At 40.2% G+C, this 12,368-nt stretch overlaps 1 protein-coding gene across 1 annotated transcript in view; it reads left to right on the top strand.

Moving 5' to 3' along the window:
• The first annotated feature begins 9,466 nt into the window (after positions 1–9,466).
• Positions 9,467–12,368, top strand: part of Adam28 (ADAM metallopeptidase domain 28) — a 72,636-nt gene continuing 69,734 nt past the window's right edge. Inside the window, exon 1 of the mRNA XM_071609320.1 lies at positions 9,467–9,537. Coding sequence (XP_071465421.1) covers positions 9,467–9,537 — 71 coding nt within the window. The remainder of the gene's footprint in view (positions 9,538–12,368) is intronic.

A 12,368-nucleotide genomic window follows, 5' to 3' on the forward strand; every position in this document is an offset into this window, starting at 1 on the left:
CTCCCATTCCCTCCCACCTCTCATCCCTGCTTAATGGTGATCTTCTTCTCATGCTCTTCCTCTGTTTTGAGTCGCCTTCTTTATATCAAAGAAGACATTCAGCATTTGTTTTTTAGGGATTGACTAACTTCACTTAGCATAATCTGCTCTAATGCCATCCATTTCCCTGCAAATACCATGATCTTGTTATTTTTTAGTGCTGAGTAATATTCCATTGTGTACAAATGCCACATTTTTTTTTTATCCATTCATCTATTGAAGGGCATCTAGGTTGGTTCCACATTCTACCTGTTGTGAATTGTGCTGCTATGAACATTGATGTAGCTGTGTCCCTATAGTATGCTCTTTTTAGGTCTTTGGGGAATAGTCCAAGAAGGGGAATAGCTGGGTCGAATGGTGGTTCCATTCCCAGTTTTCCAAGGAATCTCCATACTGCTTTCCAAATTGGCCACACCAATTTGCAGTCCCACCAGCAATGTACAAGTGTACCCTTTTCCTCACATCCTCTCCAGCACTTGTTGTTGTTTGAATTCATAATAGCTGCCATTCTTACTGGAGTGAGATGGTACCTTAGAGTGGTTTTAATTTGCATTTCTCTGACTGCTAGAGATGATGAGTGCCGCAGTCTGGCTGGGCACAAAATCACGAGCCACTCAAGCAGGAACAGACTTTATTTTTGAAACTGCCGCCAATGCCCCGTACGCTCCCGGGAAGATTGCTGACCAACCAATGCGGCTTCTCCCGGGTCCCAACAGGAAGTCCCTCCTCCAGAATTCCCTCCTACCACACTTCCCCAACCAATGGGAACTCTCCAGGAGTCCCATAGCAGGCCGAGGTGAATAGCAGGAGTCCAATATCCATATGAATGCAGATCTTAACATAATCATATTATCTCAATGGCTTGCTGGCATCACCTTTCAACCAAAAATGCCATGCGTCATATTACTTGGCTATGGCTCTTAGCATCTCCCCCCTTCTGTTTAATTAAGTAACAAGCAATGTGGCTAGGGACCGTGCCTGTTAGGTTTGTCCAATTCAACATATGGTTCTTACCCATCATGGGATGAACTGACCTCTAGGCGTCAGCCTCCTGTCTTAGGTTAATACCACTGCAATTGGATCATACCCATCACTGACTACAGGTCCAGCATATAGCCATACTTGTGGATAGGCCTATGCACCAGTGGGGGGGTGAGGTTCTTTGCCTCACCTCTGTTGGCCCCCAAAATTGGCCTTGGTGCCGGTGGGGGGGTGAGGTTCTTTGCCTCACTTCTGTTGGCCCCCAAAATTAGACCATCACTAGTAGAAGGGAGGAGGATACAGAAATGCCACGACACCAAGCCAATTGACGGCTCCTAGGAAAAATTGCATCACTGGTGACACATCAGCAAAGATACGCCAGCACTACCATAATTCGCTGCATCAACAGATAGATCACAATGCATACAAGTGATACATAGTCCAGGCAAGTTCTGTAAGCAGTTCAAAGCGGAGGAATCTATCAATATGTCCATTTCCTCCTAAAATAAATTGACTCATTGATTGAGCATTACTTGTTGAGTTATTATTCATTGATGTATCAGTTTATACAGTTTGTTGTGATAACTTTCGAAGAAGTTGTAGTTTGGTTTCATCTTTGTCTTCACCGGCACTGGGATGAAGATAGGAATTCTGACAATGATGCTAAAAAAAAATATGTAACATTTTAACAGGTACTAAGAAAACAATTTTCTGAACAATTTACATTATCCTGAACAGAATTATTAAATATAATGAAAAGGAAAGGTGAAAGTAAACAAACAGATCTGTTAACCTCATATTTGTTCATATATTAAAACAATCCTCAACAGCTGTTTACCCAATTTAAATTAAACTATTAAAATCACGTGAATAATAAAAAGAAATATTTGGATCCATTTATTCATGAGCGCTCCTCATATATGATATATGGACATACGCACATACTGACATACAACACAAAACAAAAGTGTGCACACGTAACATACAACACATAAGACAATAGTAAAGGCCTTGTAGCTTTACATAGGTGAAATCCCCATTGCAATGTTTAATAAAAACTCCACAGTCAAAAAATAAAACTGATCAGAAAAACATTAACCTAGGTCTGTATGAGCTCAAAAATAAAATAGAACTTTATGATGTGGGAAAAAGCAATAATAAAATAGATATTGAAAAAAGCATCCTGGTTAATCACTGTTGCAGATGTAAGAATAGCCAAGCTGGAGTTCTGGATATCAGCTGTTATGGATTTGAGTCAAATCATCTTCTTTTTGGTCTGTAGAAATTGTTTTGGTTAATCTCTCTGGAATCCAAATCGGCTGCTGTTCTCCCTGTGGAAACATGCAAACAGAACCCCAACTCCAGACAATCACTGGGTCAGGACCTTAGTTAATCTCTCTGGAATCCAAATTGGCTGCTGTTCTCCCTGTGGAAACACACAAACAGAGCCCCGACTCCAGACAATCACTGGATCAGGACCTTTCCATTGTCCTGTTAGAATATCCTTCCAAAGTACCTTAGGCTTATGTACATTTTTTGGATACAAATGTCTTTCCGCAGCACTAAACCCTGATGATTCCAAATTTAAAAAGTTTAGAGTAAAAAGGGTTATTTTAAGTTTATCTTTGGGGGATATATACCCCTTTCCAATTCCCTCCTTTTGTTTTAATAAGTACATTTTAATAGTTTGATGAGCTCTTTCAACCTTGTCCCTGTGGATTGTATGGAATTCCTGTTATGTGAGTAATGCCAAATGATGAGCAAAATTGTTTAAAAGAGGTGGACATATAACCAGGACCATTATCGGTTTTTAACTGTTTTGGAAAGCCCACAGTGGCAAAATTTTGTAAGCAATGAGCTATAACATCTTTAGTTTTTTCTCCAGCATGAAGGGAGCCCATCAGAAATCCGGAAGAAGTATCAACTGTAACATGTAAATATTTTAATTTTCCAAATTCTGGCAAGTGTGTGACGTCCATCTGCCAAATATGGTTAGGTATCAGTCCTCTAGGATTGACTCCAAGATTAACTTGTGGTAAAAAGGTCACACAATTTTGACATTGTTTTATTATATGTCTGGCTTGTTCTTTAGTTATTTTAAAATGCTTTTGTAAAGTATTATCATTGACATGGAACCTTTTATGAAAATTTATAGCTTCTTCTATTGTGGAGAAAATATGTATGTCATGTGTAGATTTATCTGCTAATTCATTGCCCAAACTAAGGGCTCCAGGCAATCCTGTATGTGCCCTGATATGTCCTATAAAGAATGGATCTTTTTTGTCCCAGATTAGACTTTGTATAGTGGAAAACAAAGAGAAAACAGTAGAGGAAGGGGAAATCCTACCAGCATCTTCAAGGGATACTATAGCATTAACTACATACTGACTATCAGAAAATAAATTAAATACAGAATCTTTAAACATCATAAAAACTTGTAATACTGCATTAAGCTCTACCTTTTGAGCTGATTGTTTGGGTACTAAAAATGTAAAAGTTTGATCAGGGGTAACTACTGCTGCTGTACCATTATTTGACCCATCAGTGAATATATTTGGAGCATTCATGATAGGGTTTTTTCTTGTCATCTTTGGAAAAACTACAGGATGCTTAGACCAAAAAGACAACAAAGGATTAGATGGTAAGTGATTATCAAATGAAACATTAGATTTGCACATGATTATTGCCCAAGTATTTAACTCATTAGCTAACTCATCAATTTGATCCATAGTATATGGAGTAATAATTTTATTGGGAGAAATCCCAAACACTCCCTTTGCTGTTTTTATTCCTTTTAGTATTAATTGTCCTACAGCCTCAGGATACCTAGTAAGAATAGTGTTAGGAGAATAAGATAAATGTATCCACAATAATGGACCTTCTTGCCAAAATACTCCTGTAGGAATATTTTTTGTTGGTAGTACAATAAATAATAAAGGCAAAGTTATATCAATTCTATCCAAATGCATATTTTCCATATATGTTTCAATGATTTTTAATGCCTTTCTTGCTTCAGGCGTTAACATGCGGGGTGAATTTGGATCTGATGGACCTTTTAGGATATCAAATAAAGGTCCTAGCTCTCCTGTTGGTATGCCTAGATAAGGCCTTATCCAATTTATGTCTCCCAATAACTTTTGAAAGTTGTTAAGTGATTTGAGTTGATCTACTCGTATTTGAATTTTTGGAGGACGGACCATGGTTGAGGATAATAGAACTCCTAAATAATTAATTGGAAGATTTAATTGTACTTTATCTATTGCTATCTCTAGATTATAATTTTTTAATAAATTTGTAAGTGTGGCATAACATTCTACCAATGTGTTTTTATCTTTATGTGCCAATAACGCATCATCCATATAGTGAAATATTTGTAGTTCAGGATTTTGATTTCTAAGTGGCTGGATTGCTTTGTTAACATAAATTTGACACATAGTTGGACTATTAGCCATCCCTTGAGGGAGTACTTTCCATTCATATCTCTGATCAGGACCTTCATGATTCAGTGCAGGGATAGTAAATACAAAATGTGGACTATCCTCAGGATGAATTGGAATTGAAAAAAAACAATCTTTATTATCTATAGCTAAAACATACCAGGTTTTTGGTAAAGCAGACAATTGGGGAATCCCTGATTGAGCAGGTCCCATAATAACCATCTCATTATTAATGGCTCTTAAATCTTGCAATAATCTACATTTACCAGATTTCTTTTTAATGACAAAAATGGGAGTATTATGGGGAGATACGGAAGGTTGTATATGTCCCTCCGCTTATTGTTGTTTGACCAGGTCATGAGCTACTTGTATCTTTTCTTTAGTCAGGGGCCACTGAGGAACCCACACTGGTCTTTCTGATTTCCAAGTAATTTTGATTGTCTCAGTGGCCCTTTCTGAAAATCCAATCCATGTCTATTTATTCCTTGATCTACTTGAATTGGTGCTGTTATACCTTGTTCTTGTTTTCTTAATCTTTTTTCTTTCCTAAAGCCTTGTCTAGCCCTAGTAGTGGGCACGTTAGAATTGATGTTATTTGTTAATGTCAAACCTAATTGATCCAGGACATCTCGTCCCCATAAATTTATAGGAAGATGATCCAATACATAGGGCTGTATAGTTCCTTCACATCCTTCAGGATCCTTCCAATCTAATACCATTGCACTTGTATGGGGATTAGTCGCCACTCCTAGGCCTCGAAGCGTTTGAGTGGCTTGTTGTAATGGCCAATGTTTTGGCCATTCTTGACCAGATATGATGCTAAGGTCAGCACCTGTGTCCAATAGCCCATTAAATTCATGTCCTTGAATATTTAGTTTTAGCATGGGGCGAGAATCTAAATTTAAAGACAGCATAGCCCAATCTACACCTGTGGAGCCTAATCCCCTGGAGCCTCTTTCTACAGTACGACTGGAAAATTTATCATGCAGGCTGGGTATTATTAATAACTGTGCTATTCTATCTCCTGGTGAAATTACTGATATACCTCTTGGAAAACTAGCTATATTTTTTATTTCACCCTCATAATTGGGATCAATTACCCCAGGACTTACCATAAGTCCTTTTAGTGTAGAAGAATGGTGTCCCAATAATAAGCCTACTGTTCCTTGGGGAAGAGGTCCTTTTACTCCTGTGGGAATGATTTGAACTCCCATCTCTGGAGTTAGTACTGCTCTGGCAGAGGCGCAGATGTCCAACCTTGCGCTCCCTCTAGTTTGTCTGATGAGGGATTTAATGGATAATGTGTCCTGGGCACTACCCTGATGGTGTTGCTGGGTTTCTCCATTGCCCCGTATATTTGTGGTTTTGGGACCCGGAGCATTGGGTCCCCCAGTCCGTTTTTTGGCAATGGAGCCTGATGCCTTTCTCCACGATATCGTGGGTAAACACTTGGTCCTTGTCCGTTTTTTGATAACGGAGTACCCTCTATGGTGGTTTGAGAATGGCATTCATTAGCCCAATGTCTCCCTCTACGGCATTGTGGGCAAATACCCGGTATTCTATTCCTTTGATACCTAGCTTGGTTAAACCCTCCTCCTATGGGGCAACTCCTTTTAAAATGTCCTGTTTGATCACAATTGTAGCATGCTTTTGGCCTGGCATCTAAAGCCTGTTGTACTGCTGCCAAGACTTGCCTTTGTTCATTAATGTCTCTTCATAATTTAATATATGTGTTTAAATCTTCATGTCTCCATGGTCTAATGACCTCTCTGCAACAACTATTTGCTTGGTCATAAGCCAGTTGTTTTATAAATGGCATTGCCTGTTCTGTATCCCCAAATATTCTGGAAGCTGTTTAAGTCTATCTACAAATTCAGCGTAAGGTTCATTAGTTCCTTGTATTACCTTAGATAATAGTCCTTGTAAATCTCCATGCCCCTGTAAAGTTTTCCATGCCCTAACCGCATCTACAGCAATTTGTGCATATACACCAGGATCATATTCAATTTATTGCCGTTGACCCTCATAAGGTCCTTTTCCTAACAACATTTCTAGATTTCTTTGAGGGTAACCAGCTGCTGCATTTCGCCTAGCTGTCTCCGTGCAAAATTCCTCATTGGCAATCTTCCATAACAAATATTGTCCTCCATTTAGCACAGATCGAAACATGTTAGTCCAATCTGCTGGTGTCATGTCCAAGTTGGTAATAGATTCGACCATACTTATGGTAAAGGGTGCTTGTGGGCCATAGGTTGTTACAGCCTCCTTTAATTGCTTCCCTGTTTTAAAATCTAAAGCACAATGAATTCGTTGCCCTCCTGCCTGCTCAAGTACAGGGCATGCTAATCTTTGAGGTCCTGCCTTGGGATTCTGTCCATCAACTATGGGAGTTGAGGGCCACTCAGCTGTAGATGGAGCTGTTGGTTGAATTACACCCTCTGGTGATAGAACGGAGTTAGTAGCAGCCTCCTGTTGTAGCTCCCCCCCTGATGGTTGTTTTTCCTCTAAGCTTTCTTTCTTTAAATTTTCCTCTGTCTGACTAGCTCGAGAGACCTTCTATTTTGTTTGACCTAACATGTTTTCTACCATAGTCTGGACCTCTAGCAGGCCGAGATGAACAGCAGGAGTCCAATATCCATATGAATGCAAATCTTAACACAATCATATCATCTCAATGGCTTGCTGGCATCACCTTTCAACCAAAAATGCCATGCATCATATTACTTGACTGTGGCTCTTAGCAGCCTGTGCATGTCTTTTCCTATCAGATGAGTCTCCTGGAGGCAGCATATTGTTGGGTCTGTTTTTTCAATCCAGATTACCAGCCTATGTCGCTTTATTGGTGAGTTTAAACCATTAACGTTTAGGGTTACTATTGATATATGGTTTGTATTTCCCGTCATGTTTGTTTATTTATTTTTAATTTGGTTTGTTTTTCCCTCTTTGATTAGCCCCCCCCCCCCCTTACCATTGGTTTTGGTTGTTGTTTTTTCATTTCCTCTTCGTGTATTGTTTTGCCCAAAATGCTTTGCAGTGCTGGTTTTCTGGCTGCGAATTCTTTTAACTTTTGTTTATCATGAAAGATTTTTATTTTGTTGTGAAACCTGAAGCTTAATTTTGCTGGATACAATATTCTTGGTTGGCACCCATTATCTTTCAGCATTTGAAATACGTTGTTCCAGGATCTTCTTGCTTTCAGCATCTGTGATGAGAAATCAGCTGTTAACCTAATTGGTTTACCCCTGAATGTAATCTGCCTCCTTTCTCGTGTAGCTTTAAATATTCTCCCCTTGTTCTGTATGTTAGATATTTTCATAATAATGTGTCTTGGAGTTGGTCTATTGTGGTTCTGTATGTTTGGCATCCTGTAAGCTTCTAGGATTTGGACATCTGTTTCATTTTCCATGTCTGAAAAGTTTTCTAAAATTATTTCATTCAGCAGATTGCTCATTCCTTTGGTTTGGACCTCTATACCTTCCTCTATCCCAATGTTTTTTTTTTTTTATGATATCCCATATCTCTTGGATGTTTTGCTGATGGTTTCTTACCAGCCTTTCTGAGTTGACTAGATTATTTTCAATATGATATATTTTGTCTTCATTGTCTGATGTTCTGACTTCTACTTGATCTACTCTACTAGTAATAATCTCATTTGAGTTTTTAGTTTGGTTTATAGTTTCCTTCATTTCTAGGATTATTGTTTGATTCTTTTTTATAACCTCTATCTCCCGGTAGAGTTGTTGATTTGCTTCTTGAATTTGTTTACGTAATTTGTTGCTGAGGTGTTCTTTCATTATTTGCATTTGCTGCCTAATGACCTCTTTAAGATTCCATTCCATCTGAGTCAGGTATGCCTTGAGTTCTTTATTTGACCATTTTTCTGATGCCTCTAGGTTCTCCTATAGATTTAGGATGTCCTGCATTGTTTGTAATCCTTTTTTTTTCCTTGTTCTCTCATAATGCTTGTGTTACTTTCCGGCTCTGTTTGACTTCTGTGTTACTATTTATTCCTATAAATTTGTTTTGGTTTTGAATATCTCCAGGATCTCTCCTTTGTGATGGGACACTATGTCTAGAGATGTTGGGTTTTATTGTACTTTAAAGCAGATGCATTCGTTTCATAAATGACATATGGATTCTGATGGCGTATAGTGATCTGTGTTTTGGTCTTAGGACTTTATGTTTGGGTCGGGTGATGTGATTGTATGGGGGTTGATATATCCTAGCAACCTTGGAAGATTGCTCTACTGAAGGGGGATATTAACAGGAGAATGGACCAGAGTATTTGGGGTAGCTAGGGACTTGGAAGTACTGTAGACCACTTCACCTATATGCATTTAGTAAATTACACATAATTGAAGTCGTAATGCTTGGGAGGAAAGGTAAGAGAAGGAGAAGGAAGAAGTCACTAAAGAGAGAGAGAAAGAAAAATAGGAAGAATAAAAGAAAAGGGGAAAAAATTGAAAAAAAAAAAAGATAAATGTAGTCTTAAGAGTTCGATTATCTTCTCTTCCAGTAGGTGGAGCTGTGCCCTTCAGGCCAAGCTTCTGCCCTCAAGATGCAGGAAACAATCCCTATGAGGCGGCTCCTCCTCCCCAGCTGTGCCGCTCACCAATCCTGGTCACCCAGGGCCGTTCTTGGTCTCCAGCGCCCCCAGCTTCTCCTGCCTGCCAGGCCCCACTCAGTGGTGCAATTCTCCACAGAACTAGTCACAGGCCAGGCCTGCAGCCCCCTGGGTGCCCTATTTTCTTGAGCGACTGGGCACTCTGTTTGCCATTCACCCAGACCCCAGGTTGTGGAGCGCGGGGGCTGGGGACCGTCAGCTTATTATGCCTGGTTCCCTCTAGTAGCCACACCCCCGGGAGCTGACGAAAAAGGCCTCCCCTGTCAGCTCTGGTGGGAGGGGGAGATGGAGGTCATGTGCCCCTCCTGATTCCCTGGGCTCCGATAATCACGCTCATGGAGAGCTGGGGAGAGATTTTTGAGATTTCCCAGCTGTATGGGGAGGGATGGCTGAGGGTCACACACCTGTGGTCGCCGATTTCGCTGTGGAGCGATCCATCCACCGAACTCTGATGACGTCAGTTCTCTGCCATGGTGGACGCCGGTCTCCTTGCCAGGGTGTCTGATGGGAAGGGTGGGTCTGGTCTGTCTCTCCTAAGTCCCTACCTCGGCTCTCAGTCCGCTGGCCCATGGAGGCTCAGTTGGCACCACCTCAAAAGATCCTCCAAAGCTCCAAAATTTTGTTTCTCTACTCCGCTCGAGGGTCTCTGTAGCGCTGAGTTGCGGCGGGTCGGCAGAGGGTCGCAAATCAACCAGCCAGTAACTCAGCGCTGGGTGGCCTGGATTCACCCTCACCCGAGCACACTGTGGCCTCTGAGAAGCTCAAACTGCTCGCTAATGTTCCACCTCAGCCCAACATTGCTGGACGTTCCTGAGCAGACAGCATCCAGTCGTTCTGAAGTCTCTCTTTGCCAGCGTAGCTGGGGAGGTCACGGGATTGCTCCTTCCGCACCTGCCGCCATGTTCTTTCCTTCACGTTGCAGCTCTTACTGGGGGACTGTGTCCTCCAGTGCTGCAGCAGACCCCAGCAGCTCAGCATCAGTTTCTTTTTCTTTCCTGGTTTTTGTGAATTCGGAGAATGAAAAACACAGAGCAGAATGTGTAAGTGCTAAGAGTAGGACTTACTGATGAAACAGGAACAGAAAACTCTCACAGCAGAAGAAAAGACCGCACATTGACTTTCTCCCCCCAAAATCCCTGGTCTAAGGTTTATATAGCACTTGGGTCACTGCTATTGGTCCAAATTTATGCTAATTAGGGTTTGGAAAAGTACTAATTCTATTGGTCCAAACTTAAGCCAATCAGGACTTAGAAAAGTAATAGGACTATTGGTTACCCCTGAATCCTATTCAGGTTTGCCTTATTTCCCAGACTTTGGGAAGCAGGAGTTTGAAATCCTTGAATTGTGCATGCTCAGTAGAGCTGTGGTGTGAGCTGCGCAGAGGGCATCCGCGCAAAGTGCAGGGTGACAGGTCACCTCTTCCCTGGCCTGCCTCTCTCAAGCCCACACCGCCACCGCAGGCTCCAAGGCAGCCTGCGCTTGAAGCCATGCTTCAGCCCACCGGGGTCAAAGCTGCTCTGGCACCGCTCCCCTACTGCTTCTCTGCAGGCACCTGTGGGCTTGCTGCAAGGCTTTTGGGCGGGTACCACTGCTCTGGAAAGCAGTAAGGATATTTCTTATAAAATAAAAAACAGAAATACTGTATGATTTGACCAACGAACTTCAGAGTATGTAGCCAAAGGAAGTGAAATCAATACTTAAAAGAGATCTGTGTCCTTATGTCCACTGTAGCATTATTTTCAATGGTCAGTATGGAAGCAGTTTAATGTCTATCAACAACAATAAAGGTGTAGCCAGTCCCGGTGGCGCAGGTCTCTAACCCCAGAGGCTGGGGAGGTGGAAGCCAGAAGATTGCAAGTTCAAACCAGTGCCAGCAACTTAGTGAGGCCCTGTCTCTAAAACATAATAAAGGGCTGAGGATGTGGCTCAGTGGTTAAACATCCCTGGGTTTAATCCCTGATACCAAACAAACAACAACATGAATGTACATAGGAAATACACAAACATATGGTGATATCATGAGGCACCCACAAAATATCTGAGACTCCTCATGTTCATTTTCTTTCATAGGTAAAATCCCAGGCTAAAGAGATGTCCCTTGGTACTGAGTTGTTCTGCCTTAGGGGAGGGGTGATAGAGGTAAAATGAAACTGTTCTTTTAACCTTCCTCAATGCTTCCATTTTCATATATTTGCTTCAGTGAGGTGCTTGTACCTCTCCACTGGACACCTGGACTCCCACAAAGGTACTGTGACAAAATCAATATTTCTATTAGGGATGGCCGAAAACTCTACTTATATTTCTTTGGTCACATTTTGTAAACATATATCATTACATTCCTATTGCTTTAGTATTCAATTGATTTTTAGTGAATAAAGCATGTTAAGGAATTTAATAATTGAAAAAATCTTATTTATATTTTCCCATTTCTGATGTTACTCATTCTTTTGTTTAGATACCACTAGAAAATGAAAATGCAAGGCACAGACTGAATGAATTTATTGGAAATAGGTAGAAAATATTACAATTTCAAAAAGGAATTATACAAACATATGAATAAAGTAGAATACTTGATATATAAAACTCTAATAACTTATAATTTGGTAATAAGATAAAGAGTAACAAAATGGGAATAAGATTTGAATACATATTTAACTAAGGAAGGTCTTGTATGCCTGAAATGAACATAAATAGATACTTGACATCATGAGTCATCAACAAAATATCAAGCCAAAACTATTAGAATCTACATGTCCTCCAGTATGGACATAATCAGAAAGTAGAGCTAAATTTGATGATATCAAGTACAGGAGATACTGTGGAAAAATACAACATTCACAAATACTGGTGAAAATGTAAAGTAGCAGCGACACTTGAGAATACTTTGGCAATATCTAATTAAGTTACACTTTTGAGAACAACCATGAAATTTAGCAATTTATTGTTATTTACTCCACCTAAATAAAAATGTATGTTCATATATTATCTTGTACACACATGTTCTTAGCAGCTTTATTAATAATAGCTTTAAACTAGAAATTCAAATATTAACATATGAATGAATAAATCATAGTGCATTTCCATGTTGGGATTCTACTTAAAGATAAAAAGCAAGACACAGACTTGTCTCCGCACACAGACGTTGATGAATATCATAAACATTTTACTAAGTGAAAGAAACCAGATGTATAAGAATAACTACTGTGTGAATTCACTGATATATTCTATATCAAGTAAAGTTCATCTACTACACAAAGCACAGCACTGGTGATCTGGTGGAGAGAGAG

Source organism: Marmota flaviventris, chromosome 3, assembly GCF_047511675.1.
Source record: "Marmota flaviventris isolate mMarFla1 chromosome 3, mMarFla1.hap1, whole genome shotgun sequence".
NCBI lineage: Eukaryota > Metazoa > Chordata > Mammalia > Rodentia > Sciuridae > Marmota > Marmota flaviventris.